This window comes from Salvelinus namaycush, chromosome 22, assembly GCF_016432855.1.
Source record: "Salvelinus namaycush isolate Seneca chromosome 22, SaNama_1.0, whole genome shotgun sequence".
NCBI lineage: Eukaryota > Metazoa > Chordata > Actinopteri > Salmoniformes > Salmonidae > Salvelinus > Salvelinus namaycush.
This window is the reverse complement of record NC_052328.1, coordinates 32,192,832-32,220,496: the sequence shown is the minus strand read 5'-3', so window position 1 is coordinate 32,220,496 and position 27,665 is coordinate 32,192,832. Positions and strand designations below refer to the sequence as shown.

General features: G+C 53.3%; 1 protein-coding gene across 1 annotated transcript in view; it reads right to left on the bottom strand.

Moving 5' to 3' along the window:
• Positions 1-27,665, bottom strand: part of LOC120017765 (disks large homolog 5-like) — a 127,194-nt gene that overhangs the window by 25,511 nt on the left and 74,018 nt on the right. Inside the window, exons 24-27 of the mRNA XM_038960738.1 lie at positions 23,676-23,809; positions 23,113-23,277; positions 22,776-22,962; positions 21,859-22,007 (exon numbers count right to left, since the gene is read on the bottom strand). Coding sequence (XP_038816666.1) covers positions 21,859-22,007; positions 22,776-22,962; positions 23,113-23,277; positions 23,676-23,809 — 635 coding nt within the window. The remainder of the gene's footprint in view (positions 1-21,858; positions 22,008-22,775; positions 22,963-23,112; positions 23,278-23,675; positions 23,810-27,665) is intronic.

Below are 27,665 nucleotides of genomic sequence, written 5' to 3'. Positions count from 1 at the left end.
AGCTAGACGGTAGCTGGTTGTTTAGTGGGGCTAGACTAGCTGGTTCGTGGTGGGGCTAGACGGTAGTGGTTGCGTGGTGGCTAGACGGTAGCTGGTTGCGTGTGGGGCTAGACGTAGCTGTTGCGTGGTGGCTAGACGGTAGCTTGGTTGCGTAGTGGGCTAGGTCGGTAGACTGGTTTTGCGTGGTTGGGGCTAGACGGTAGCTGGTTGCGTGGTGGGGGCTAGACGGTAGCTGTTTGGTGGGTGGGGCTAGGCGTGCTGTTGCGTGTGGGGCTAGACGGTAGCTGGTTTGCGTGGTGGGGCTAGACGGTAGCTGGTTGCGTGTGGGGCTAGAGGTAGCTGGTTGCTGGTGGGGGCTAGACGGTAGCTGGTTGCTGGTGGGGCTAGACGGTAGCTGGTTGCGTGGTGGGGCTAGACGGTAGCTGGTTGCGTGGTGGGGCTAGACGGTAGCTGTTGCGTGGTGGGCTAGACGGTAGCTGGTTGCGTGTGGGGCTAGACGGTAGCTGGTTTGCGTGGTGGGCTCGACGGTAGCTGGTTGCGTGGTGGGGCTAGACGTAGCTGGTTGCGTGGTGGGCTAGACGGTAGCTGGTGCGTGGTTGGGCTAGAACGGTAGCTGGTTGCTGGGTGGGGCGGTAGACGGTAGCTGGTTGCGTGGTGGGGCTAGACGGTAGCTGGTTGCGTGTGGGGCTAGAACGGTAGCTGGTTCTGGTGGGGCTAGACGGTAGCTGGTTGCGTGTGGGGCTAGAGACGGTAGCTGGTTGCGTGTGGGGCTCGACGGTAGCTGGTTGCGTGGTGGGGCTAGCCGGTAGCTGGTTGCGTGGTGGGCTAGACGGTAGCTGTTGCGTGGTGGGCTAGACGGTAGCTGGTTGCGTGGTGGGGCTAACTGGTAGCTGGTTGCGTGGTGGGGCTAGCACGGTAGCTGGTTGCGTGGTGGGGCTAGACGTAGCTGGTTGCGTGTTGGGGCTAGACGGTAGCTGGTTGCGTGGTGGGCTAGAACGTAGCTGGTTGCGTGGTGGGGCTAGACGGTAGCTGGTTGCGTGTGGGGCTAGACGGTAGCTGGTTGCGTGGTTGGGGCTAGACGGTAGCTGGTTGCTTGGTGGGCTAGACGGTGCTGGTTGCGTGGTGGGGCTAGACGGTAGCTGGTTGCGTGGTGGGGCTAGACGGTAGCTGGTTGCGTGGTGGGGCTAGACGGTAGCTGGTTGCGTGGTGGGGCTAGACGGTAGCTGGTTGCGTGTGGGGGCTAGACGGTAGCTGTTGTTTAGTGGAGCTAGACGGTAGCTGGTTGCGTGGTGGGCTAGACGGTAGCTGGTTGCGTGGTGGGTAGTTAGCCGGTAGCTGGTTGCGTAGTGGGGTAGTTAGACAGTAGCTGGTTGCGTAGTGGAGCTAGACGGTACTGGTTGCGTAGTGGGCTAGACGGTAGCTGGTTGCGTGGTGGGGCTACACGGTAGCTGGTTGTGGTGGGGCTACACGGACTGGTTGCTGGTGGGGCTACACGGTAGCTGGTTGCGTGGTGGGGCTAGACGGTAGCTGGTTGCGTGGTGGGGCTAGACGGTAGCTGGTTGTGTGGTGGGGCTAGACGGTAGCTGGTTGCGTGGTGGGGCTAGACGGTAGCTGGTTGCGTAGTGGGTAGTTAGACGGTAGCTGGTTGTTTAGTGAGCTAGACGTGTAACTGGTTGTTTAGTGGGCTAGATACGGTAGCTGGTTGCGTGTGGGGCTAGACGGTAGCTGGTTGCGTGTGGGGCTAGACGTAGCTGTTGCGTAGTGGAGTTAGACGTAGCTGGTTGTTTGTGGGCTAGACGGTACTGGTTGTTAGTGAGCTAGACGGTAGCTGGTTGCGTAGTGGGCTAGACGTAGCTGGTTGCGTAGTGGGGCTAGATGGTAGCTGGTTGCGTAGTGTGCTTAGACGGTAGCTGGTTGCGTAGTGGGGCTAGACGGTAGCTGGTTGCGTAGTGGGGCTAGATGGTAGCTGGTTGCGTGGTGGGGCTAGATGGTAGCTGGTTGCGTGGTGGGCTGATGGTTACTGTTTCGTGTGGGCTAGATGTATGTTGCGTGTGGGGCTAATGGTAGCTGGTTGCGTAGTGGGGCTAGATGGTAGCTGGTTGTGGTGGGGCTAGACGGTAGCTGGTTGTTTAGTGGAGCTAAGGTAGCTGTTTGCGTAGTGGGCTGTTGGTAGCTCTGTTGTTTAGTGGAGCTAGACGGTAGCTGGTTGCGTAGTGGGGCTAGATGGTAGCTGGTTGTTTAGTGGCTAGACTGGTAGCTGGTTGCGTAGTGGGGCTAGACGGTAGCTGGTTTCGTGGTGGGCTAGACGGTAGCTGGTTGCGTGTGGGCTAGACGGTAGCTGTGCGTGGTGGGGCTAGACGGTAGCTGGTGGTGGTGGGGCTAGACGGTAGCTGGTTGCGTGGTGGGGCTAACGGTACTGGTTGCGTGTGGGCTAACGGTAGCTGGTTGCGTGGTGGGCTATCGGTAGCTGGTTGCGTGTTGGGGCTAGACGGTAGCTGGTTGCGTGGTGGGGCTAGACGGTAGCTGGTTGCGTGGTGGGGCTAGACGGTAGCTGGTTGCGTGGTGGGGCTAGACGGTAGCTGGTTGCGTAGTGGTAGTTAGACGGTAGCTGGTTGTTTAGTGGAGCTAGACGGTAACTGGTTGTTTAGTCTAGACGTAGCTGTGCGTGTGGCTAGACGGTAGCTGGTTGCGGGTGGGGCTAGACGGTAGCTGGTTGCGTGGTGGGGCTAGACGGTAGCTGGTTGCGTGGTGGCTAGACGTAGCTGTTTGCGTGGTGGGGCTAGACGGTAGCTGGTTGCGTGGTGGGCTAGACGGTAGCTGGTTTGTTTAGTGAGCTAGACGGTAGCTGGTTGCGTGGTGGGGCTAGAACTGGTAGCTTGTTTGCGTGGTGGGGTAGACGGTAGCTGGTTGCGTGGTGGGGCTAGCACGGTAGCTGTTGTTTAGTGGGCTAGACTGTAGCTGGTTGTTTAGTGGAGCTAGACGGTAGCTGGTTGCTGGTGGGGCTAGACGGTAGCTGGTTGCGTGGTGGGTAGTTAGACGGTAGCTGGTTGCGTATGGGTATTAGACGTAGCTGGTTGCGTAGTAGCTAGACGGTAGCTGGTTGCGTAGTGGAGCTAGACGGTAGCTGGTTGCGTGGTGGGGCTAGACGGTAGCTGGTTGCGTGGTGGGGCTAGACGGTAGCTGTTTTGCGTAGTGGGGCTAGATGGTAGCTGGTTGCGTGTTGGGGCTAGATGGTAGCTGGTTGCGTGGTGGGCTAGAGGTAGCTGGTTGCGTGGTGGGGCTAGATGGTAGCTGGTTGCGTTGTGGGGCTAGATGGTAGCTGGTTGCGTGGTGGGGCTAGACGGTAGCTGGTTGTTTAGTGGAGCTAGACGGTAGCTGGTTGCGTAGTGGGCTAGATGGTAGCTGGTTGCGTAGTGGAGCTAGATGGTAGCTGGTTGCGTGGTGGGGCTAGACGGTAGCTGTTGTTTAGTGGCTGACGGTAGCTGGTTGTTTAGTGGGCTAGACGGTAGCTGGTTGCTTGGTGGGGCTAGACGGTAGCTGGTTGCGTGGTGGGTAGTTAGACGGTAGCTGGTTGCGTAGTGGAGCTAGACGGTACTGGTTGCGTAGTGGAGCTAGACGGTAGCTGGTTGCGTGTGGGGCTAACGGTAGCTGGTGCGTGTGGGCTACACGGTAGCTGGTTGCGTGGTGGGGCTACACGGTAGCTGGTTGCGTGGTGGGGCTACACGGTAGCTGGTTGTTTAGTGGAGCTAGACGGTAGCTGGTTGTTTTAGTGGAGCTAGACGGTAGCTGGTTGCGTGGTGGGGCTAGACGGTAGCTGGTTGCGTGGTGGGGCTAGACGGTAGCTGGTTGCGTGGTGGGCTAGACGGTAGCTGGTTGCGTGGTGGGGCTAGACGGTAGCTGGTTGCGTAGTGGTAGTTAGACGGTAGCTGGTTGCGTAGTGGTAGTTAGACTGTAGCTGGTTGTTTAGTGGAGCTAGACGGTACTGGTTGGTTAAGTGAGCTAGACGGTAGCTGGTTGTTTAGTGGAGCTAGACGGTAGCTGGTTGCGTGGTGGGGCTAGACGGTAGCTGGTTGCGTGGTGGGGCTAGACGGTAGCTGGTTGCGTGTGGGGCTAGACGGTAGCTGGTTGCGCGGTGGGGCTAGACGTAGCTGGTTGCGGGTGGAGCTAGACGGTAGCTGGTTGCGTGGTGGGGCTAGACGGTAGCTGGTTGCGTGATGGGGCTAGACGGTAGCTGGTTGCGTGGTGGAGCTAAACGGTAGCTGGTTGCGTGGTGGGGCTAGACGGTAGCTGGTTGTTTAGTGGAGCTAGACGGTAGCTGGTTGTTTAGTGGAGCTAGACGGTAGCTGGTTGCGTGGTGGGGCTAGACGGTAGCTGGTTGCGTGGTGGTATTAGACGGTAACTGGTTGCGTAGTGGAGCTAGACGGTAGCTGGTTGTTGGTGGGGCTACACGGTAGCTGGTTGCGTGGTGGGGCTACACGGTAGCTGGTTGCGTGGTGGGCTACACGGTAGCTGGTTGCGTGGTGGGGCTACACGGTAGCTGGTTGTTTTAGTGGAGCTAGACGGTAGCTGGTTGCTTTGTGGAGCTAGACGGTAGCTGGTTGCGTGGTGGGGCTAGACGGTGCTGGTTGTGTGGAGCTTAGACTGTAGCTGGTTGTTTAGTGGAGCTAGACGGTAGCTGGTTGTGGTGGGGCTAGACGGTAGCTGGTTGCGTGGTGGAGTAGACGGTAGCTGGTTGCGTAGTGGAGTTAGACGGTACTGGTTGCGTAGTGGAGCTAGACGGTAACTGTTGCGTAGTGGGCTAGACGGTAGCTGGTTGCGTGGTGGGGCTAGACGTAGCTGGTTGCGTGGTGGGGCTAGACGGTAGCTGGTTGCGTGTGGGGCTAGAGGAGCTGGTTGCGTGTGGGCGTAGATGGGTAGCTGGTTGCGTGGTGGGCTAGAGGTAGCTGGTTGCGTGGTGGGGCTAGAGGTAGCTGGTTGCGTGGTGGGCTAGATGGTAGCTGGTTGCGTGGTGGGGCTAGACGGTAGCTGGTTGTTTATTGGGCTAGACGGTAGCTGGTTGCGTAGTGGAGCTAGAGGTAGCTGTTGCGTATGGGCTAGGGTAGCTGGTTGCGTGTGGGCTAGACGGTAGCTGGTTGTTAGTGGAGCTAGACGGTAGCTGGTTGTGTAGGTGAGCTAGACGGTAGCTGGTTGCGTGGTGGGGCTAGACGTAGCTGGTTGCGTGGTGGTAGTAGACGGTAGCTGTTGCGTAGGTGGGCTAGACGGTACTGGTTGCGTGTGGGCTAGACGTAGCTGTTGCGTGGTGGGGCTAACGGTAGCTGGTTGCGTGGTGGGCTACACGGTAGCTGTTTTGCGTGGTGGGGCTACACGGTAGCTGGTTGCGTGTTGGGGCTAGACGGTAGGCTGGTTGTTAGTGGGCTAGACGGTAGCTGGTTTTTGTGGCTAGACGTAGCTGGTTGCGTGGTGGGGCTAGACGTAGCTGGTTGCGTGGTGGGGCTAGACGGTACTGGTTGCTGGTGGGGCTAGACGGTAGCTGGTTGCGTGGTGGTAGTTAGACGTAGCTGGTTGCGTGTGGTATAGACGGTAGCTGTTTGTAGTGGAGCTAGACGGTAACTGGTTGTTTAGTGGAGCTAGACGGTAGCTGGTTGTGTGTGGGCTAGACGGTAGCTGGTTGCGTGTGGGGCTAGACGGTAGCTGGTTGCGTGGTGGGCTAGACGGTAGCTGGTTTGCGTGGTGGGGCTAGACGGTAGCTGGTTGCGCGGTGGGGCTAGACGTAGCTGGTTGCGGTGGGCTAGACGGTAGCTGGTTGCGGGTGGGCTAGACGGTAGCTGTTGCGTGTGGGGCTAGACGGTAGCTGGTTGCGTGAGTGGGGCTAGACGGTAGCTGTTTGCGTGGTGGGGCTAGACGGTAGCTGGTTGCGTGGTGGGGCTAGACGTAGCTGGTTGTTGTGGCTAGACGGTAGCTGGTTGTTTGTGGGGCTAGACGTAGCTGGTTGCGTGGTGGGGCTAGACGGTAGCTGGTTGCGTGGTGGGTTATACGGTAGCTGGTTGCGTGTGGGGCTAGACGGTAGCTGGTTGGTGGTGGGGCTAGACGGTAGCTGGTTGCGTGGTGGGCTAGACGTAGCTGGTTGCGTGGGGGCTAACGGTAGCTGGTTGCGTGGTGGGGCTAGCGGTAGCTGGTTGGTTGTGGGCTAGACGGTAGCTGGTTGCTTGTGGGCTAGACGGTAGCTGGTTGCGTGGTGGGGCTAGACGGTAGCTGGTTGCGTGGTGGGGCTAGAACGGTAGCTGGTTGCGTGGTGGTATAGACGTAGCTGTTGTTTAGTGGGCTAGACGTACTGGTTGTTTGTGGCTAGACGGTCTGGTTGCGTGTGGGGCTAGACGGTAGCTGGTTGCGTGTGGGCTAGACGGTAACGGTTCTAGTGGAGCTAGACGTACTGGTTGCGTGGTGGGGCTAGACGGTAGCTGGTTGCGTGGTGGGCTAGACGGTAGCTGGTTGCTGTGGTGGGGCTAGACGGTAGCTGGTTGCGTTGGGTGGGGCTAGACGGTAGCTGGTTGCGTGGTGGGGCTAGACGGTAGCTGGTTGCGTGGTGGGCTAGACGGTAGCTGTTGCGTGGTGGGGCTAGACGGTAGCTGGTTGCGTGGTGGGGCTAGACGTAGCTGGTTGCGTGTGGGGCTAGACGGTAGCTGTTTGCGTGGTGGGGCTAGACGGTAGCTGGTTGCGTGGTGGGGCTAGACGGTAGCTGGTTGTAGTGAGCTAGACGGTAGCTGGTTGCGTGGTGGGGCTAGACGGTAGCTGGTTGCGTGGTGGAGCTAGACGGTAGCTGGTTGCGTGGTGGGTGCTAGACGGTAGCTGGTTGCGTGGTGGAGCTATACGGTAGCTGGTTGCGTGGTGGAGCTAGACGGTAGCTGGTTGCGTAGTGGGCTAGACGGTAGCTGGTTGCGTGGTGGGGCTAGACCGGTAGCTGGTTGCGTGGTGGGCTAGACGGTAGCTGGTTGCGGTGGTGGGGCTAGACGGTAGCTGGTTGCGTGGTGGGCTAGACGGTAGCTGGTTGCGTGGTGGGGCTAGAACGGTAGCTGGTTTGCGTGTGGGGCTAGACTTAGCTGGTTGCGTGGTGGCTAGACGTAGCTGGTTGCGTGGTGGGGCTAGACGTGTAGCTGTTGCGTGGTGGGGCTAGACTGGTAGCTGGTTGCGTGGTGGGGCTAGACGGTAGCTGGTTGCGTGTGGGGCTAGACGGTAGCTGGTTGCGTGGTGGGGCTAGACGGTAGCTGGTTGCGTGTGGGGCTAGACGGTAGCTGGTTGCGTGGTGGGGCTAGACGTAGCTGGTTGCGTGGTGGGGCTAGACCGGTAGCTGGTTGCGTGGTGGGGCTAGACTGGTAGCTGGTTGCGTGTGGGGCTAGACGGTAGCTGGTTTGCGTGGTGGGCTAGACGGTAGCTGGTTGCGTGGTGGGGCTAGACGTTAGCTGTTGCTATGGTTGGGCTAGACGGTAGCTGGTTGCGTGGTGGGGCTAGACGGTAGCTGGTTGCGTGGTGGGGCTAGACGGTAGCTGTTTGCGTGGTGGGCTAGACGGGTAGCTGGTTGTTTAGTGGCTAGACGGTAGCTGGTTGCGTGGTGGGGCTAGACGGTAGCTGGTTGCGTGTGGGTAGTTAGACGGTAGCTGGTTGCGTAGTGGTAGTTAGACGTAGCTGGTTGCGTAGTGGCGAGACGGTACTGTTGCGTAGTGGAGCTAGACGGTAGCTGGTTGCGTAGTGGGGCTAACGGTAGCTTGGTTGCGTGGTGGGGCTACGACGGTAGCTGGTTGCGTGGTGGGCTAACGGTAGCTGGTTGCGTTGTGGCTACACGGTAGCTGGTTTGCGTGGTGGGGCTAACGGTAGCTGGTTGCGTGTGGGGCTAGACGTAGCTGGTTGCGTAGGAGCGAGTAGCTGGTTGCGTAGTGGAGCTAGACGGTACTGTTGCGTGGTGGTGCTAAACGTAGCTGGTTGCGTGGTGGGGCTAGACGGTAGCTGGTTGCGTGGTGGGCCTAGACGGTAGCTGGTTGCGTGGTGGTGGCTAGACGGTAGCTGGTTTGTTTTAGTGGAGCTAGACTGTAGCGGGTTGCGTTGTTGGGCTAGACGGTAGCTGGTTGCGTGGGAGGGCTAGACGTAGCTGGTTGCGTGGTGGGGCTAGACGGTAGCTGGTTGCGCGGTGGGGCTAGACGTATAGCTGGTTGCGCGGTGGAGCTAGACGGTAGCTGGTTGCGCGTGGGGCTAGACGTAGCTGGTTGCGTGATGGGGCTAGACGGTAGCTGGTTGCGTGGTGGAGCTAGACGGTAGCTGTTGCGTGGTGGGGCTAGACGTAGCTGGTTGTTTAGTGGAGCTAGACGGTAGCTGGTTGTTTTAGTGGAGCTAGACGGTAGCTGGTTGCGTGTGGGGCTAGCGGTAGCTGGTTGCGTGGGTGGGTATTAGAACGGTACTGGTTGCGTAGTGGAGCTAGACGTAGCTGGTTGCGTGGTGGGGCTACACGGTAGCTGGTTGCGTGGTGGGGCTACACGGTAGCTGGTTGCGTGGTGGGGCTACAGACGGTAACTGGTTGTTGTGGGCTAGTACTGTAGCTGGTTTTTAGTGAGCTAGACGGTAGCTGGTTGTTTAGTGAGTCTAGACGGTAGCTGGTTGTTTAGTGGAGCTAGTACGGTAGCTGGTTTGCGTGGTTGGGCTAGACGGTGCCTGGTTGCGTGGTGGGTGACGGGTAGCTGGTTGCGTGTGGTAGTTAGACGGTAGCTGGTTTGTAGTGGAGCTAGACGGTAACTGGTTGTTCTAGTGGAGCTAACGGTGCTGGTTGCGTGGTGGGCTAGACGGTAGCTGGTTGCGTAGTGGAGGCTAGACGTAACTGGTTGCGTAGGTGGGCTAGACGGTACACTGGTTGCGTGGTGGGGCTAACGGTAGCTGGTTGCGTGGTGGGGCTAACAGGTAGCTGGTTGCGTGGTGGGGCTAGACGGTAGCTGGTTGCGTGGTGGGGCTAGACGGTAGCTGGTTGCGTGGTGGGCTAGACGGTAGCTGGTTGCGTGGTGGGGCTCGACTGGTAGCTGGTTGCGTGGTGGGGCTAGACGGTAGCTACGTGCTTGTTCGTGGTGGTGGTAGACGGTAGCTGGTTGCGTGGTGGTGCTAGACGGTAGCTGGTTGCGTGGTGGAGCTAGACGTAGCTGGTTGCGTGTGGGTAGTGGAGCTGTAGACGGTAGCTGGATTGCGTGGTGGGGCTAGATACGGTAGCTGGTTGCGTGGTGGGGCTAGACCGGTAGCTTGTTTGCGTGGGAAGCTAGACGCGTGTAAAGTCTGGGGCTAGACGGTAGCTGGTTGCGTGGTGGGGCTAGACGGTAGCTGGTTGCGTGGTGGGGCTAGACGGTAGCTGGTTGCGTGGTGGGGATAGACGGTAGCTGGTGCGTGGTGGGGCTAGACGTAGCTGGTTGCGTGGTGGAGCTAGACGGTAGCTGGTTGTTTAGTGGAGCTAGACGGTAGCTGTTGCGTGGTGGGCTAGACGGTAGCTGGTTGCGTGGTGGCTAGACGGTAGCTGGTTGCGTGGTGAGCTAGACGGTAGCTGGTTGCGTGGTGGGGCTAGATGAGCTGGTTGCGTGGTGGAGCTAGACGGTAGCTGGTTGCGTAGTGGAGCTAGACGGTAGATGGTTGCGTGGTGGGGCTAGACGGTAGCTGGTTGCGTGGTGGGGCTAGACGGTAGCTGGTTGCGTGGTGGGGCTAGACGGTAGCTGGTTGCGTGGTGGGGCTAGACGGTAGCTGGTTGCGTGGTGGGCTAGACGGTAGCTGGTTGCGTGGTGGGGCTAGACGGTAGCTGGTTGCGTGTGGTGGGGCTAGAACGGTAGCTGTTGCGTGGTGGGGCTAGACGGTAGCTGGTTGCGTGGTGGGGCTAGACGGTAGCTGTTGCGTGGTGGGGCTAGACGGTAGCTGGTTGCGTGGTGGGGCTAGACGGTAGCTGGTTGCGTGGTGGGGCTAGACGGTAGCTGGTTGCGTGGTGGGGCTAGACGGTAGCTGGTTGCGTGGTGGGGCTAGACGGTAGCTGGTTGCGTGGTGGGGCTAGACGGTAGCTGGTTTGCGTGTGGGCTAGACGGTAGCTGGTTGCGTGGGTGGGGCTACACGGTAGCTGGTTGCGTGGTGGGGCTACACGGTAGCTGGTTGCGTGGTGGGGCTAGACGGTAGCTGGTTGCGTAGTGGAGCTAGACGGTAGCTGGTGCGTAGTGGAGCTAGACTGGTAACTCGGTTGCGTGGTGGGGCTAAACGGTAGCTGGTTGCGTGGTGGGGCTAGACGGTAGCTGGTTGCGTGGTGGGGCTAGACGGTAGCTGGTTGCGTGGTGGGGCTAGACGGTAGCTGGTTGTTTAGTGGAGCTAGACGGTAGCTGGTTGCGTGGTGGGGCTAGACGGGTAGCTGGTTGCGTGGTGGGCTAGACGGTAGCTGGTTGCGTGGTGGGGCTAGACGGTAGCTGGTTGCGCTGGTGGGGCTAGACGGTAGCTGGTTGCGCGGTGGAGCTAGACGGTAGCTGGTTGCGCGGTGGGGCTAGACGGTAGCTGGTTGCGTGATGGGGCTAGACGGTAGCTGGTTGCGTGGTGGAGCTAGACGGTAGCTGGTTGCGTGGTGGGGCTAGACGGTAGCTGGTTGTTTAGTGGAGCTAGACGGTAGCTGGTTGTTTAGTGGAGCTAGACGGTAGCTGGTTGCGTGGTGGGGCTAGACGGTAGCTGGTTGCGTGGTGGGTAGTTAGACGGTAACTGGTTGCGTAGTGGAGCTAGACGGTAGCTGGTTGCGTGGTGGGGCTACACGGTAGCTGGTTGCGTGGTGGGGCTACACGGTAGCTGGTTGCGTGGTGGGGCTACACGGTAGCTGGTTGTTTAGTGGAGCTAGACGGTAGCTGGTTGTTTAGTGGAGCTAGACGGTAGCTGGTTGTTTAGTGGAGCTAGACGGTAGCTGGTTGCGTGGTGGGGCTAGACGGTAGCTGGTTGCGTGGTGGGGCTAGACGGTAGCTGGTTGCGTGGTGGGTAGTTAGACGGTAGCTGGTTGTTTAGTGGAGCTAGACGGTAACTGGTTGTTTAGTGGAGCTAGACGGTAGCTGGTTGCGTGGTGGGGCTAGACGGTAGCTGGTTGCGTAGTGGAGCTAGACGGTAACTGGTTGCGTAGTGGAGCTAGACGGTAACTGGTTGCGTGGTGGGGCTAAACGGTAGCTGGTTGCGTGGTGGGGCTACACGGTAGCTGGTTGCGTGGTGGGGCTAGACGGTAGCTGGTTGCGTGGTGGGGCTAGACGGTAGCTGGTTGCGTGGTGGGGCTAGACGGTAGCTGGTTGCGTGGTGGGGCTAGACGGTAGCTGGTTGCGTGGTGGGGCTAGACGGTAGCTGGTTGCGTGGTGGGGATAGACGGTAGCTGGTTGCGTGGTGGGGCTAGACGGTAGCTGGTTGCGTGGTGGAGCTAGACGGTAGCTGGTTGTTTAGTGGAGCTAGACGGTAGCTGGTTGCGTGGTGGGGCTAGACGGTAGCTGGTTGCGTGGTGGGGCTAGACGGTAGCTGGTTGCGTGGTGGAGCTAGACGGTAGCTGGTTGCGTGGTGGGGCTAGACGGTAGCTGGTTGCGTGGTGGAGCTAGACGGTAGCTGGTTGCGTAGTGGAGCTAGACGGTAGCTGGTTGCGTGGTGGGGCTAGACGGTAGCTGGTTGCGTGGTGGGGCTAGACGGTAGCTGGTTGCGTGGTGGGGCTAGACGGTAGCTGGTTGCGTGGTGGGGCTAGACGGTAGCTGGTTGCGTGGTGGGGCTAGACGGTAGCTGGTTGCGTGGTGGGGCTAGACGGTAGCTGGTTGCGTGGTGGGGCTAGACGGTAGCTGGTTGCGTGGTGGGGCTAGACGGTAGCTGGTTGCGTGGTGGGGCTAGACGGTAGCTGGTTGCGTGGTGGGGCTAGACGGTAGCTGGTTGCGTGGTGGGGCTAGACGGTAGCTGGTTGCGTGGTGGGGCTAGACGGTAGCTGGTTGCGTGGTGGGGCTAGACGGTAGCTGGTTGCGTGGTGGGGCTAGACGGTAGCTGGTTGCGTGGTGGGGCTAGACGGTAGCTGGTTGCGTGGTGGGGCTAGACGGTAGCTGGTTGCGTGGTGGGGCTAGACGGTAGCTGGTTGCGTGGTGGGGCTAGACGGTAGCTGGTTGTTTAGTGGAGCTAGACGGTAGCTGGTTGCGTGGTGGGGCTAGACGGTAGCTGGTTGCGTGGTGGAGCTAGACGGTAGCTGGTTGCGTGGTGGGGCTAGACGGTAGCTGGTTGCGTGGTGGGTAGTTAGACGGTAGCTGGTTGCGTAGTGGAGCTAGACGGTAGCTGGTTGCGTGGTGGGGCTAGACGGTAGCTGGTTGCGTGGTGGGGGCTAGACGGTAGCTGGTTGCGTGGTGGGCTAGACGGTAGCTGTTGCGTGGTGGGGCTAGACGGTAGCTGGTTGCGTGGTGGGGCTAGACGGTAGCTGGTTGCGTGGTGGGGCTAGACGGTAGCTGTTGCGTGGGGGCTAGACGGTAGCTGGTTGCGTGGTGGGGCTAGACGGTAGCTGGTTGCGTGGTGGGGCTAGACGGTAGCTGGTTGCGTGGTGGGGCTAGACGGTAGCTGGTTGCGTGTGGGGCTAGACGGTAGCTGGTTGCGTGGTGGGGCTAGACGGTAGCTGGTTGCGTGGTGGGGCTAGACGGTAGCTGGTTGCGTGGTGGGGCTAGACGGTAGCTGGTTGCGTGGTGGGGCTAGACGGTAGCTGGTTGCGTGGTGGGGCTAGACGGTAGCTGGTTGCGTGGTGGGGCTAGACGGTAGCTGGTTGCGTGGTGGGGCTAGACGGTAGCTGGTTGCGTGGTGGGGCTAGACGTAGCTGGTTGCGTGGTGGGGCTAGACGGTAGCTGGTTGCGTGGTGGGGCTAGACGGTAGCTGGTTGCGTGGTTGGGGCTAGACGGTAGCTGGTTGCGTGGTGGGGCTAGACGGTAGCTGGTTGCGTGGTGGGGCTAGACGGTAGCTGGTTGCGTGGTGGGGCTAGACGGTAGCTGGTTGCGTGGTGGGGCTAGACGGTAGCTGGTTGTTTAGTGGAGCTAGACGGTAGCTGGTTGCGTGGTGGGTAGTTAGACGGTAGCTGGTTGCGTAGTGGGTAGTTAGACGGTAGCTGGTTGCGTAGTGGGTAGTTAGACGGTAGCTGGTTGCGTAGTGGAGCTAGACGGTAACTGGTTGCGTAGTGGAGCTAGACGGTAGCTGGTTGCGTAGTGGGGCTACACGGTAGCTGGTTGCGTGGTGGGGCTACACGGTAGCTGGTTGCGTGGTGGGGCTACACGGTAGCTGGTTGCGTGGTGGGGCTAGACGGTAGCTGGTTGCGTGGTGGGGCTAGACGGTAGCTGGTTGCGTGGTGGGGCTAGACGGTAGCTGGTTGCGTAGTGGAGCTAGACGGTAGCTGGTTGCGTAGTGGAGCTAGACGGTAACTGGTTGCGTGGTGGGGCTAAACGGTAGCTGGTTGCGTGGTGGGGCTAGACGGTAGCTGGTTGCGTGGTGGGGCTAGACGGTAGCTGGTTGCGTGGTGGGGCTAGACGGTAGCTGGTTGCGTGGTGGGGCTAGACGGTAGCTGGTTGCGTGTGGGCTAGACGGTAGCTGGTTGCGTGGTGGGGCTAGACGGTAGCTGGTTGCGTGGTGGGGCTAGACGGTAGCTGGTTGCGTGGTGGGGCTAGACGGTAGCTGGTGCGTGGGGGCTAGACGGTAGCTGGTGGGGCTAGACGGTTAGCTGGTTGCGTGGTGGAGCTAGACGGTAGCTGGTTGCGTGGTGGAGCTAGACGGTAGCTGGTTGCGTGGTGGAGCTAGACGGTAGCTGGTTGCGTGGTGGAGCTAGACGGTAGCTGGTTGCGTGGTGGAGCTAGACGGTAGCTGGTTGCGTGGTGGAGCTAGACGGTAGCTGGTTGCGTGGTGGAGCTAGACGGTAGCTGGTTGCGTGGTGGGGCTAGACGGTAGCTGGTTGCGTGGTGGGGCTAGACGGTAGCTGGTTGCGTGGTGGGGCTAGACGGTAGCTGGTTGCGTGGTGGGGCTAGACGGTAGCTGGTTGCGTGGTGGGGCTAGACGGTAGCTGGTTGCGTGGTGGGGCTAGACGGTAGCTGGTTGCGTGGTGGGGCTAGACGGTAGCTGGTTGCGTGGTGGGGCTAGACGGTAGCTGGTTGCGTGGTGGGGCTAGACGGTAGCTGGTTGCGTGGTGGGGCTAGACGGTAGCTGGTTGCGTGGTGGGGCTAGACGGTAGCTGGTTGCGTGGTGGGGCTAGACGGTAGCTGGTTGCGTGGTGGGGCTAGACGGTAGCTGGTTGCGTGGTGGGGCTAGACGGTAGCTGGTTGCGTGGTGGGGCTAGACGGTAGCTGGTTGCGTGGTGGGGCTAGACGGTAGCTGGTTGCGTGGTGGGGCTAGACGGTAGCTGGTTGCGTGGTGGGGCTAGACGGTAGCTGGTTGCGTGGTGGGGCTAGACGGTAGCTGGTGGGGGGCTAGACGGTAGCTGGTTGTTTAGTGGAGCTAGACGGTAGCTGGTTGCGTGGTGGGGCTAGACGGTAGCTGGTTGCGTGGTGGGTAGTTAGACGGTAGCTGGTTGCGTAGTGGGTAGTTAGACAGTAGCTGGTTGCGTAGTGGAGCTAGACGGTAACTGGTTGCGTAGTGGAGCTAGACGGTAGCTGGTTGTGTAGTGGGGCTACACGGTAGCTGGTTGCGTGGTGGGGCTACACGGTAGCTGGTTGCGTGGTGGGGCTACACGGTAGCTGGTTGCGTGGTGGGGCTACACGGTAGCTGGTTGCGTGGTGGGGCTACACGGTAGCTGGTTGCGTGGTGGGGCTACACGGTAGCTGGTTGTTTAGTGGAGCTAGACGGTAGCTGGTTGTTTAGTGGAGCTAGACGGTAGCTGGTTGCGTGGTGGGGCTAGACGGTAGCTGGTTGCGTGGTGGGGCTAGACGGTAGCTGGTTGCGTGGTGGGTAGTTAGACGGTAGCTGGTTGCATAGTGGGTAGTTAGACGGTAGCTGGTTGTTTAGTGGAGCTAGACAGTAACTGGTTGTTTAGTGGAGCTAGACGGTAGCTGGTTGCGTGGTGGGGCTAGACGGTAGCTGGTTGCGTAGTGGAGCTAGACGGTAGCTGGTTGCGTAGTGGAGCTAGACGGTAACTGGTTGCGTGGTGGGGCTAAACGGTAGCTGGTTGCGTGGTGGGGCTAGACGGTAGCTGGTTGCGTGGTGGGGCTAGACGGTAGCTGGTTGCGTGGTGGGGCTAGACGGTAGCTGGTTGTTTAGTGGAGCTAGACGGTAGCTGGTTGCGTGGTGGGGCTAGACGGTAGCTGGTTGCGTGGTGGGGCTAGACGGTAGCTGGTTGCGTGGTGGAGCTAGACGGTAGCTGGTTGCGTGGTGGGGCTAGACGGTAGCTGGTTGCGTGGTGGAGCTAGACGGTAGCTGGTTGCGTGGTGGAGCTAGACGGTAGCTGGTTGTTTGGTGGGGCTAGACGGTAGCTGGTTGCGTGGTGGGGCTAGACGGTAGCTGGTTGCGTGGTGGGGCTAGACGGTAGCTGGTTGCGTGGTGGGGCTAGACGGTAGCTGGTTGCGTGGTGGGGCTAGACGGTAGCTGGTTGCGTGGTGGGGCTAGACGGTAGCTGGTTGCGTGGTGGGGCTAGACGGTAGCTGGTTGCGTGGTGGGGCTAGACGGTAGCTGGTTGCGTGGTGGGGCTAGACGGTAGCTGGTTGCGTGGTGGGGCTAGACGGTAGCTGGTTGCGTGGTGGGTAGTTAGAAAGTAGCTGGTTGCGTAGTGGAACGAGACGGTAACTGGTTGCGTAGTGGAACTAGACAGTAGCTGGTTGCGTAGTGGAACTAGACGGTAACTGGTTGCGTAGTGGAACTAGACGGTAACTGGTTGCGTAGTGGAGTTAGACGGTAGCTGGTTGCGTAGTGGAACTAGACGGTAACTGGTTGCGTGGTGGGGCTAGACGGTAGCTGGTTGCGTGGTGGGGCTAGACGGTAGCTGGTTGCGTGGTGGGGCTAGACGGTAGCTGGTTGCGTGGTGGGGCTAGACGGTAGCTGGTTGCGTGGTGGGGCTAGACGGTAGCTGGTTGCGTGGTGGGGCTAGACGGTAGCTGGTTGCGTGGTGGGGCTAGACGGTAGCTGGTTGCGTGGTGGGGCTAGACGGTAGCTGGTTGCGTGGTGGGGCTAGACGGTAGCTGGTTGCGTGGTGGGGCTAGACGGTAGCTGGTTGCGTGGTGGGGCTAGACGGTAGCTGGTTGCGTGGTGGGTAGTTAGAAAGTAGCTGGTTGCGTAGTGGAACGAGACGGTAACTGGTTGCGTAGTGGAACTAGACAGTAGCTGGTTGCGTAGTGGAACTAGACGGTAACTGGTTGCGTAGTGGAACTAGACGGTAGCTGGTTGCGTAGTGGAACTAGACGGTAACTGGTTGCGTGGTGGGGCTAGACGGTAGCTGGTTGCGTAGTGGAGCTAGACGGTAGCTGGTTGCGTAGTGGAGCTAGACGGTAACTGGTTGCGTAGTGGAACTAGACGGTAACTGGTTGCGTAGTGGAGTTAGACAGTAGCTGGTTGCGTAGTGGAACTAGACGGTAACTGGTTGCGTGGTGGGGCTAGACGGTAGCTGGTTGCGTAGTGGAGCTAGACGGTAGCTGGTTGTTTGGTGGGGCTACACGGTAGCTGGTTGCGTGGTGGGGCTACACGGTAGCTGGTTGCGTGGTGGGGCTAGACGGTAGCTGGTTGCGTGGTGGGGCTAGACGGTAGCTGGTTGCGTGGTGGAGCTAGACGGTAGCTGGTTGCGTGGTGGGGCTAGACGGTAGCTGGTTGTTTAGTGGAGCTAGACGGTAGCTGGTTGTTTGGTGGGGCTAGACGGTAGCTGGTTGCGTGGTGGGGCTAGACGGTAGCTGGTTGCGTGGTGGGGCTAGACGGTAGCTGGTTGCGTGGTGGGGCTAGACGGTAGCTGGTTGCGTGGTGGGGCTAGACGGTAGCTGGTTGCGTGGTGGGGCTAGACGGTAGCTGGTTGCGTGGTGGGGCTAGACGGTAGCTGGTTGCGTAGTGGGGCTAGATGGTAGCTGGTTGTGTAGTGGGGCTAGACGGTAGCTGGTTGCGTAGTGGGGCTAGATGGTAGCTGTACTGACCATAATTATTGAATGCATATAATTTTGTTCTGTAGTGTCTTGCGTACTGGTAGGTGTATGACAAATAAATAATATCAGACGATAGCTATAAATCTTACTATAGAGATTATATACACAGAGACAGGCATATACAGACATAGACAGGCATAGATACACATGGACAAACACATGCAGATACAGACACATGCAGATACAGACAGACAGACACATATCCAGACATGTACAGACAGACATACACAGACAGACATATAGACAGATACATATACATACAGACAGACACAGAGACAGACAAATACAGAGACAGATACAGACAGACACAAATATACAGACAGACACAGACAAACAGACAGACACAGGCAGATAGACAGAGATACATATACAGACAGACAAACAGACACATATACAGACACACACACAAGTTTGGGGTCACTTCGAAATTTATTTGAAGAGGATACGTATCTAGATACACTACCGTTCAAACATTTGGGGACACTTAGAAATGTCCTTGTTTTTTTTAAAGAAAAGCAAAAACAAAAAAGTCCATTAAAATAACATCACATCGATCAGAAATACAGTGTAGACATTGTTAATGTTGTAAATGACTATTGTAGCTGGAAACGGCAGATTTTTTATGGAATATCTACATAGGCGTACAGAGGCCCATTATCAGCAACCATCACTCCTGTGTTCCAATGGCACGTTGTGTTAGCAAATCCACGTTTATAGTTTTAAAAGGCTACTTGATCATTAGAAAACCCTTTTGCAATTATGTTAGTACAGCTGAAAACTGTAGTGCTAATTAAAGAAGCAATAAAACTGGCTTTCTTTAGACTAGTTGAGTATCTGGAGCATCAGCATTTGTGGGTTTGGTTACAGGCTCAAAATGGCCAGAAACATAGAACTTTCTTTTGAAACTCGTCAGTCTATTCTTCTTCTGAGAAATGAAGGCTATTCCATGTGAGAAATTGCCAAGAAACTGAAGATCTCGTACAACGCTGTGTAGTCATGGCCAAAAGTTTTGAGAATGACACAAATTGTCAAAGTCTGCTGCCTAAGTTTGTATGATGTCAATTTGCATATACTCCAGAATGTTATGAAGAGTGATCAGATGAATTGCAATTAATTGCAAAGTCCCTATTTGCCATGCAAATTAACTGAATCCCCCAAAAACATTTGCACTGCATTTCAGCCCTGCCACAAAAAGGACCAGCTGACATCATGTCAGTGATTCTCTCGTTAACACAGGTGTGAGTGTTGACGAGGACAAGGCTGGAGATCACTCGGTCATGCTGATTGAGTTCGAATAACAGACTGGAAGCTTCAAAAGGAGGGTGGTGCTTGGAATCATTGTTCTTCCTTTGTCAACCATGCTTACCTGCAAGGAAACGCATGACGTCATCATTGCTTTGCACAAAAAGGGCTTCACAGGCAAGGATATTGCTGCCAGTAAGATTGCACCTAAATCAACCATTTATCGGACCATCAGGAACTTCAAGGAGAGCGGTTCAATTGTTGTGAAGAAGGCTTCAGGGCGCCCAAGAAAGTCCAGCAAGCGCCAGGACCGTCTCCTAAAGTTGATTCAGCTGCGGGATCGGGGCACCACCAGTACAGAGCTTGCTCAGGAATGGCAGCAGGCAGGTGTGAGTGCATCTGCACGCACAGTGAGGCGAAGACTTTTGGAGGATGGCCTGGTGTCAAGGAGGGCAGCAAAGAAGCCACTTCTCTCCAGGAAAAACATCAGGGACAGACTGATATTCTGCAGAAGGTACAGGGATTGGACCGCTGAGGACTGGGGTAAAGGAATCCCCTTTCCGATTGTTTGGGGTATCCGGAAAAAAGCTTGTCCGGAGAAGACAAGGTGAGCGCTACCATCAGTCCTGTGTCATGCTAACAGTAAAGCATCCTGAGACCATTCATGTGTGGGGTTGCTTCTCAGCCAAGGGAGTGGGCTCACTCACAATTTTGCCCAAGAACACAGCCATGAATAAAGAATGGTACCAACACATCCTCCGAGAGCAACTTCTCCCAACCATCCAGGAACAGTTTGGTGACGAACAATGCCTTTTCCAGCATGATGGAGCACCTTACCATAAGACAAAAGTGATAACTAAGTGGCTCGGGGAACAAAACATCGATATTTTGGCTCCATGGCCAGGAAACTCCCCAGACCTTAATCCCATTGAGAACTTGTGGTCAATCCTCAAACTCCAAGCATTGATTATGCAAGAATGGGCTGCCATCAGTCAGGATGTGGCCCAGAAGTTAATTGACAGCATGCCAGGGCGGATTGCAGAGGTCTTGAAAAAGAAGGGTCAACACTGCAAATATTGACTCTTTGCATCAACTTCATGTAATTGTCAATAAAAGCCTTTGACACTTATGAAATGCTTGTAATTATACTTCAGTATTCAATAGTAACATTGACAAAAATATCTAAAGACACTGAAGCAGGAAACTTTGTGAAAATTTATATTTGTGTCATTCTCAAAACTCTAACCAGAATAGAAAGAGTGGGAGGCCCCGGTGCACAACTGAGCAAGAGAACAAGTACATTAGAGTGTCTAGTTTGAGAAACAGACGCCTCTCACAAGCCCTCAACTGGCAGCTTCATTAAATAGTTCACGCAAAACACCAGTCTCAACGTCAACAGTGAAGAGGCGACTCCGGGATGCTGGCCTTCTAGGCAGAGTTCCTCTGTCCAGTGTCTGTGTTCTTTTGCCCATCTTAATATTTTATTTTTATTGGCCAGACAGATATTGCTTTTTCTTTGCAACTCTGCCTAGAAGGCCAGCATCCCGAAGTCACCTCTTCCCTGTTGACGTCGAGACTGGTGTTTTACAGGTACTATTTAATGAAGCTGCCAGTTGAGGAATGTGCTTTTCTTTCAAAAACAAGGACATTTCTAAGTGACCCCAAACTTTTGAACGGTAGTGTATGTATATACACTGCTCAAAAAAATAAAGGGAACACTTAAACAACAATGTAACTCCAAGTCAATCACACTTCTGTGAAATCAAACTGTCCACTTAGGAAGCAACACTGATTGACAATACATTTCACATGCTGTTGTGCAAATGGAATAGACAAAAGGTGGAAATTAAAGGCAATGAGCAAGACACCCTCAATAAAGGAGTGATTCTGCAGGTGGTGACCACAGACCACTTCTCAGTTCCTATGCTTCCTGGCTGATGTTTTGGTCACTTTTGAATGCTGGCGGTGCTCTCACTCTAGTGGTAGCATGAGACGGAGTCTACAACCCACACAAGTGGCTCAGGTAGTGCAGCTCATCCAGGATGGCACATCAATGCGAGCTGTGGCAAGAAGGTTTGCTGTGTCTGTCAGCGTAGTGTCCAGAGCATGGAGGCGCTACAGGAGACAGGCAAGTACATCAGGAGACGTGGAGGAGGCCGTAGGAGGGCAACAACCCAGCAGCAGGACCGCTACCTCCGCCTTTGAGCAGGAGGAGCACTGCCAGAGCCCTGCAAAATGACCTCCAGCAGGCCACAAATGTGCATGTGTCTGCTCAAACGGTCAGAAACAGACTCCATGAGGGTGGTATGAGGGCCCGACGTCCACAGGTGGGGGTTGTGCTTACAGCCCAACACCGTGCAGGAGGTTTGGCATTTGCCAGAGAACACCAAGATTGGCAAATTCGCCACTGGCGCCCTGTGCTCTTCACAGATGAAAGCAGGTTCACACTGAGCACGTGACAGAGTCTGGAGACGCCGTGGAGAACGTTCTGCTGCCTGCAACATCCTCCAGCATGACCGGTTTGGCGGTGGGTCAGTCATGGTGTGGGGTGGCATTTCTTTGTGGGGCCGCACAGCCCTCCATGTGCTCGCCAGAGGTAGCCTGACTGCCATTAGGTACCGAGATGAGATCCTCAGACCCCTTGTGAGACCATATGCTGGTGCGGTTGGCCCTGGGTTCCTCCTAATGCAAGACAATGCTAGACCTCATGTGGCTGGAGTGTGTCAGCAGTTCTTGCAAGAGGAAGGCATTGATGCTATGGACTGGCCCGCCCGTTCCCCAGACCTGAATCCAATTGAGCACATCTGGGACATCATGTCTCGCTCCATCCACCAACGCCACGTTGTACCACAGACTGTCCAGGAGTTGGCGGATGCTTTAGTCCAGGTCTGGGAGGAGATGCCTCAGGAGACCATCCGCCACCTCATCAGGAGCATGCCCAGGCGTTGTAGGGAGGTCATACAGGCACGTGGAGGCCACACACACTACTGAGCCTCATTTTGACTTGTTTTTAGGACATTACATCAAAGTTGGATCAGCCTGTAGTGTGGTTTTCCACTTTAATTTTGAGTGTGACTCCAAATCCAGACCTCCATGGGTTGATAAATTTGATTTCCATTGATAATTTTTGTGTGATTTTGTTGTCAGCACATTCAACTATGTAAAGAAAAAAGTATTTAATAAGAATATTTCATTCATTCAGATCTATGATGTGTTATTTTAGTGTTCCCTTTATTTTTTTGAGCAGTGTATATATAAATAAACATACAGACAGTATCTCTATAGTGTAACAAAGGATGATTCTCCTGGATGTGGGACATAATTGCTTTAGATGAAGAGAGAGTTCCTCTCCATGGGCTTCACTGGTGCATCATGAAACAGGCATTTTGGAGACAGGTTGTGTGTGTGTGTGTGTGTGTGTGTGTGTGTGTGTGTGTGTGTGTGTGTGTGTGTGTGTGTGTGTGTGTGTGTGTGTGTGTGTGTGTGTGTGTGTGTGTACCTGATATAGAAGCCGTCCCCCGGTGTGTCTTTGACCATGTTGAAGTCGTCAGGTCGTTGTTGGACTCTGAGAGTGACCGTCTCGGCCGGCTTCAGCATCTCTACATACATCTCCTCCACCGTCTTGTTCTTCATATTCACTGACCCATACTGAGATAGAGAATTGGAATTTACAAACTCCTTTATTGGGTAAACATCATCATTACACAATTATTATTTTTTAATTAGGACAGAGGGAGGGGGGGGGGAGAAAGGAGAGCGAGAGAGAAGTGAGGGAGGAGAGAGAAAAAGGAGAGAAGAGGGAGAGGGGGGTGAGAAGGAGCAAGACTGTGCGATACAGAGAGAGAAAGGGAAATAGAGTGTGAGAGAGATGAGTGATAGATTTTGGCAATGTCTAGACCAATCAATACATTCATTTCAAAGCCCTGGGCTGGTCCAGAGAGTAAAACACCGACTCCTTCAGCCTCTGTGGTTTTTTGGTTGCATGTCTGTCTATTGATTAGTGAGGAGGGGGCAGAAGCCCCTTGAATGTTTGAAGTGTCTGTCTATTGATTAGGAGGAGGATGAGAGAGGAGGAGAATGGACATAGAGTTCTGTTCTGATGACAAGGCTCTAGGCCTGCTTGGAGAACAGAGATTAAAGTGACAGAGTGGGAGCATGACAGGAATGGGACAGTACGAGTTAGCTGCCTGCGTATCTCTGTATAGAGATTGGCCGTGTAGGTACACCACAGTGTACAATGAGAGAAAGAGAGGAGAGGGGCAATCGATAAAGGAACAAAGACAGGCAAGGAAAACAGTGATGGGCTTTAGCAGGGATGCTGTATGGTGAAAAATGTTCATTCATAAAAAAGTTGTGATAGACCTTGTATGTGTGTGTGTGTGTGTGTCCACCGACATGGTGGTGTATGTAACCTACCTCCAGTATGAGGTCCCCAGGCTGCAGGCCCTCTGGTCCCCTAGCAGGGCTGTCTTCCTCCAGACTCTTTACATAGACCCCCCGGAGGTTCCCTCCACACAGCCCCAGCCCCAGCTCTGCACCCTGGGCCCTGCGCACCGTCACCACCCGCGGCTCACACACCTTACGACTGCCCTCTGATGACACCCTGGAGTGGAAGAGGGAAGAACACGAATACCTTACCAAACAGAAATGTGTCTTCTGCGGTACCCAACCCCTGCAATATACACAAATCCACATGAAGTTGGAGAGGCTGGAGCAGTCAGAGGTGGACCCGTCAGAGGTGTGTGTGTGTTACCTGATGAAGCTGTGAGGACTAGTTGTAGGGGTGGTCTGTTTGGAGGAGGGGGTGAGTGTTCCTTCGTCTTGTTCACTCAGAGTGTCTATAGTAGAGTGGTTGTCTGGGGTGGTGGCTCCACTGCCCTGGGACGTGAACTGGCTGCTCACCGGCTCCAGACCAGAACTACACACGCAGAGAGAGAAAAACCTTAGTATGGGCTCCCGAGTGGCACAGCGGTCTAAGGCACTGCATCTCAGTGCATCTCAGAGGTGTAACTACAGACACCCTGGTTCGAACCCAGGCTGTATCACAACCGGCCGTGATTGGGAGTCCCACAGGACGGGTTTGGCCGGTCATTGTAAATAAGATTTTTTTCTTAACTGACTTTCCTAGTTAAATATTGGTGCCATTTATTTAAATGGTGGTAAATGAGGCCTGTATATTTTATATGACTACGAGATTTGTCATGGCATGTCTGAGGTCAATTTTACATGCTTTTTTAAGTATGAAAGACTGACATTATCTTTGATTACCCATATATTTATGTAAATTAACCACTGGGAAGAAATGTCATTGTTTACCTGGATCGTGAGGGGTTTCCCAGCTGGTACATGTGGGGGTTGTATTGAGCCATAATGGTGATGGTGTCACACTGCTGACCAATGATCAGCCTGGCCTGCTGCTCTGTGGCATTACGCAGGTTAATACCGTTATACTGGAGGAGAAGAGAAAGTCTATATGTTATTGAAAAAACCTCACTGAAAATGAACAGCACTTCTCAATTCTACAGGTCATATTCAGGCATTAATTATAATTTTTTATTATTGAATATTTGAAACGTGCAATATACTTGCAGTGAAGCCGCTCAACAACTACACCATACAAGTCATCCAACAGATTCCCATTCAGAGCGACACACAGAAGCATCCAGGGTCAATGCCCTGCTCAAGGGCATGTTGACAGATCTCCCACCAGGCCAAAAAACGTGAACCCGAACCCTCCAAGATCCCCCCACAGTTCCCCAATAGCTGTCCCTCAACCATTCGAGACCACTCCCACAGTCCCCCCCCAGGAAGAAAAATAAAAAACACAATTAATTCCATTCCCCCAAGAACCCCCCCAATGCTCCAACAAACTAGAGAATGAAATAAAGAGAAAAAAGGAAAAGACAGACGAAAACAGCAAACGCAAAAAAAATTACAAATAAAACACAATAATAAATGTAAAACAAAGGACATCAAGGACAACTGAAATCATAACAGCAATGCCAACTGTATATGTTTGTGTGCATGTCTGGCACTATTACATGTATGTGTGTGTTCTTGTATGTGTTTATTTGAATGAGAGTGTGTGTATATGCATGTGTACAAACACCTGCACGGCATCAGCCTCGGGCAAACCGGCATTAGTTGTAAAAACACTGCCACTTAGTGTCATTCAAACGTACTTTTTATGTTTCATTTTGACTTTTTATTTATTTATAATAACTTTGACCATCATTCTATCTCCCACACAGCAACTCCACTCCAACTTGTCTCCAATTCCACATCCCAATCCTCAGCCCATCCCATCTATCTCTACTGGCCACCCACTTCGAGTTTCAACGCAACACATATCTTTCAACTATGCTGTGACGTTTAACGTACAATTTCAATCTATCGAATCGAATCTACAGATTGCGAGTTGAAGATAAATACTTTTACTAAGAGTATTAGTATATTAGTAATTGACTGACCCGGTCTCTCCAGATGTCCTAACAGTACCATTTCTAGGGTCGATTTTAGATCAATGCTATGCATTTTCAGCCATTCCTGAACCTGAGACCAGAAACAGGCTACCTTAGGGCAAGAACAAAATAAATGGTCTAATGATTCTGTATCCTCACAACAAAATCTGCAGAGCTTCGATGATTTTATGCCCCAAATATTCAAAATTTTGTTGGTGGCAAGAATTCTATATAATAATTTTAGCTGAAAAGCACGAAGTCTTGAATCTTGCGTTGTTTTATATATCAACTCATACACCACCCTGTACTATGGAATCAGTACATCAAATCTCTTCCCAACTATTTTGCAATCTGTATGGCACAATTGTCAACATCCTGGTCCTCAAATAAAACTGGTATACTTTCCTATGTATGCTATTTTTATTCCTCCGCAAGTTTTGATCCTTTATATTGGGCCGACAGACCAGTTCCCTACCTCCTCCCGCTGCCACCTGCCTCCTCCATTTTTGGGGTAATGCTGTAATCAATTGGTTGTACTCTTGGATTGAGCAGACCTTTCTGTACAATTCTGATAACTCCATGAAGGACATAATTCTCCCATTCCAATATCATTTAAGAACAAAATACCCTTTTCAAACATCTTTCCCATAAATAAAGATATTTTATCAACCAGCACATTTGAGTTCAGCCATAATATTTGTTCTATCTTTTCAGGGTGATGAAATTGAAATTGTAGCCAGCTCTGCAATATTTGTTTGGAAAAAATAATCATTTTCAATTAATCGAAAATGAGACATGGCAATCTGCACAAAGGCAAAAAGGCAATTTTTAAACAATGGATAAGCGTTTCTTAGTAATCTACTTGATAACCATTCAATGTTCAAATAAAACTTTTGAATGAGTGAAGCTTTTAGAGAGATGTTTAGTGCTTATATATGTAATAATCTCAACCCACCCAATTCATATTTGTTATATAGATAGGCACATTTTATTTTGTCTGGTTTAGCATCCCAGATAAAGCTAAATGTTTTTTGCTCATATGATTTGAAAAATGAATCAGGAGTAGGCAGGTCCATATGTAAGTGCGTAAACTGAGATATGACTAAGGAGTTAATCAGGGCAATTTTTTCCATAAATAGACAGGTATTTACCTCTCCATGGTTGCAGGATCTTATCTATTTTTACAAGTTTTCTATTGAAATTCATTGTGGAGAGCTTATTTATATAATTTGTGATATGAATACCGAGTTTGTCTACTTCACCATCAGCCCATTTTATAGGTAAACTGCAGGGTAATGTAAACGTATTTTTTGAGGATCCAATACGTAATATTGTACACTTATCATAATTAACATTTCTGTACTCTCTGGACTAAAACCTTTCTAGATATTCAATGAGACATTGCAGGATCTAGCTTGCGGACTTAATATAAAACTTGAGTCGGCGGCATACATGGACACCTTTGTTTTTAAGCCTTGGATTTCTAATCCTTTAATGTTGTTAATGGATCGGATTTTAATAGCTAGCATTTCGATGGCCATAACGAATAGATATGGTGACAGCGGACACCCTTGTTTAACTCCTCTTGACAATTCAAAACTCTGAGAAGTAGCCCGTTAATTACTATTTTACACCTGGGGTTGATATACATTATTTTTACCCATTTTATAAGAGAATTACCGAAATTGCAAAAATCCATGCATTTATAAATTAAAGCCAGTCTTACTTTATCAAATGCCTTTTCAAAATCCGCTATAAATACCATTCCTTGCTTCTTGTATGTTTCATGATGTTCTATTATTTCTAGTAGTTGTCGTATATTATCTCCAATGTATCGTCCATGTAAAAACCCTGTCTGATCAGGATGAACAATACCTGATAAAAACCCTTTTAAATTCTGAGTGCTATGCATTTTGCTAGTATTTTTGCATCACAACATTGACGTGTAAGGGGCCTCCAGTTTTTTTTAGCTAGACTGGGTCTTTATATTTGCCATCTGGGTCTTGTTTTAATAATAGAGAAATCAGACCTTCCTGCTGAGTACCTGAGACTAGCATTTTATAGGAGTAGTTAAAACAATCTAACAATGGAGCTCTTAGTATATCAAAAAATACTTGATATACCTCTACCGGTATGCCATCAAGCCCTGGGGTTTTTCCAGACTGAAAGGATCAAATAGCCTCAAAAAGTTTCAGGTATTAATGTGTGACTAAATCATTCTGGATAAGAGCGTCTGCTTCAGTACCAGTCGTAAGTTTGGACACCTACTCATTAAAGGGTTTTGCTTTATTTTTTACTATTTTCTACATTGCAGAATAATAGTGAAGACATCAAAACTATGAAATAACACACATGGAATCATGTAGTAACCAAAAAAAAGTGTTAAATCAAAATAGATTTTATATTTGAGATTCTTCAAAGTAGCCACCCTTTGCTTTGATGACAGCTTTACACACTCTTGGCATTCTCTCAACCAGCTTCATGAGGTAGTCACCTGGAATGCATTTCAAATAAGGAGGTGTGCCATGTTTAAAGTTCATTTGTGGAATTTCTTTCCTTCTTAATGCGTTTGAGCCAATCAGTTATGTTGTGACAAGGTAAGGGTGGTATACAGAAGATAGCCCTATTTGATAAAATACCAAGTCCATATTATGGCAAGAACAGCTCAAATAAGCAAAGAGAAACGACAGTCCATCATTACTTTAAGACGTGGTCAGTCAATCCGGAAAATGTCAAGAACTTTGAAAGTTTCTTCAAGTGCAGTCACAAAAAACATCAAGCTCTACGATGAAACTGGCTCTCATAAGTACCGCCACAGACAAGGAAGACCCAGAGTTACCTCTGC